The sequence below is a fragment of the Meleagris gallopavo genome, unplaced genomic scaffold (assembly GCF_000146605.3).
Source record: "Meleagris gallopavo isolate NT-WF06-2002-E0010 breed Aviagen turkey brand Nicholas breeding stock unplaced genomic scaffold, Turkey_5.1 ChrUn_random_7180001863437, whole genome shotgun sequence".
NCBI classification, from domain to species: Eukaryota; Metazoa; Chordata; class Aves; order Galliformes; family Phasianidae; genus Meleagris; species Meleagris gallopavo.
The window spans coordinates 1-1,116 of record NW_011128909.1 but is presented as its reverse complement, the minus strand read 5'-3'; the positions used below and the strand labels follow the sequence as shown (position 1 = coordinate 1,116).

General features: G+C 63.4%; 1 protein-coding gene across 1 annotated transcript; it reads left to right on the top strand.

The window, feature by feature from the left end:
• The first annotated feature begins 6 nt into the window (after positions 1-6).
• LOC109364504 (coiled-coil domain-containing protein 81-like) lies at positions 7-1,108 on the top strand. Its single transcript, XM_019611140.1, has 3 exons — positions 7-123; positions 281-342; positions 763-1,108. Exons 1-3 carry the CDS (start codon positions 15-17, stop codon positions 931-933), a joined length of 342 nt encoding a protein of 113 aa, XP_019466685.1. The 5' UTR covers positions 7-14; the 3' UTR covers positions 934-1,108.
• Positions 1,109-1,116: the final 8 nt, after the last annotated feature.

Genomic DNA, 1,116 nt, shown 5'->3' with positions numbered 1-1,116 from the left:
GGATGAGCTCCGGCATGGCTGGCGCCAACAAGGAGCGACCCGCCGGCGCGAGGCGGAACAGGAGGAGCGAGGTCGGCCCCGCAGCGGGGCGTGCCTCCAGTCCGACGTGCACCGACACCAAAGGTACACGGGTCCACGGCCAGCACAGGAGCGGTGCTGCAGCCAACCTCGGCACGGAGACGGCACTTTCCATCTGCCGCCTGGCTCCCGCCTGGCAGCGGTAGCGGTGCCGGGAAGCGGCAGGTGCAGAGTGTGACCCGCTTTTTCCTTTGCCTTCCAGAGCGAGTCGCCGTCTGGGATGCGGTGGCCGCCTACGTACGGGAGCAGCTCCTGGGGCAGAAGGTGTGTTGGCTGTCGGGTTCCTCCTGTCCCTGTCCAGCTCAGCCTGGACTTCCTCCCAGTCTTCCCCTCCACACAAAGCGGGAAACTCCCCCCGCGTTTCTCTGCTGGGCATCCCACGGCCTTCCTGCAAACGCACGATCACTTGTGCTGGGCGCTGCCGTGTCTCAGGGCTGATCCCGGTCTCTGGAAGCCTCTGGATCCCATAGGCTGCTTCTGCCCTGCCTGCAGTGCTGCATCTGGGAGGGCGAGGGGAAGGAGAGGACCATGCAGCCCCTTCCCAAAGCCATTCCCGATGCCCTGGCTCATGCCTCTGAATGGCGGGAAAGGGCTCCTGAGCTCTGCCCCTACCTTGGACCCCCTGCGGCTCTTCTTCCAGCCGCCCCATAACCCTTCCGCCCTTCCTTTCTCTTCCACTTGCAGGGGGTCTGGATTCCCACCTTCGGCTCCTTTGACACCATCTCCAAGGACGTCCGGACTGAGGATGGGACCGTGACTCTGCGGTGGCCGGTCTTTCACCTGGCCTCAAACCTCATAGCCACGCACCACCTCAAGCCCCGCAGGGAGTCCCTGCCAGGTAGGAGGGGGGATTAAACTGTTGCTGGCTTTGTGGACAGGGTGAAGGGCCACAGCCTCCATTCCCAAAAGCAAACCTCCCCCTCTGAGGAGCCCATCCAAACGTGGGGCCGTTCTGGCTGATGTCCACCAGAAGCACTTCTAGGGAAGCACCTGTGGAAACCCAACCGTATCATCAACTCTGTCCCTCGCATTTTTCAG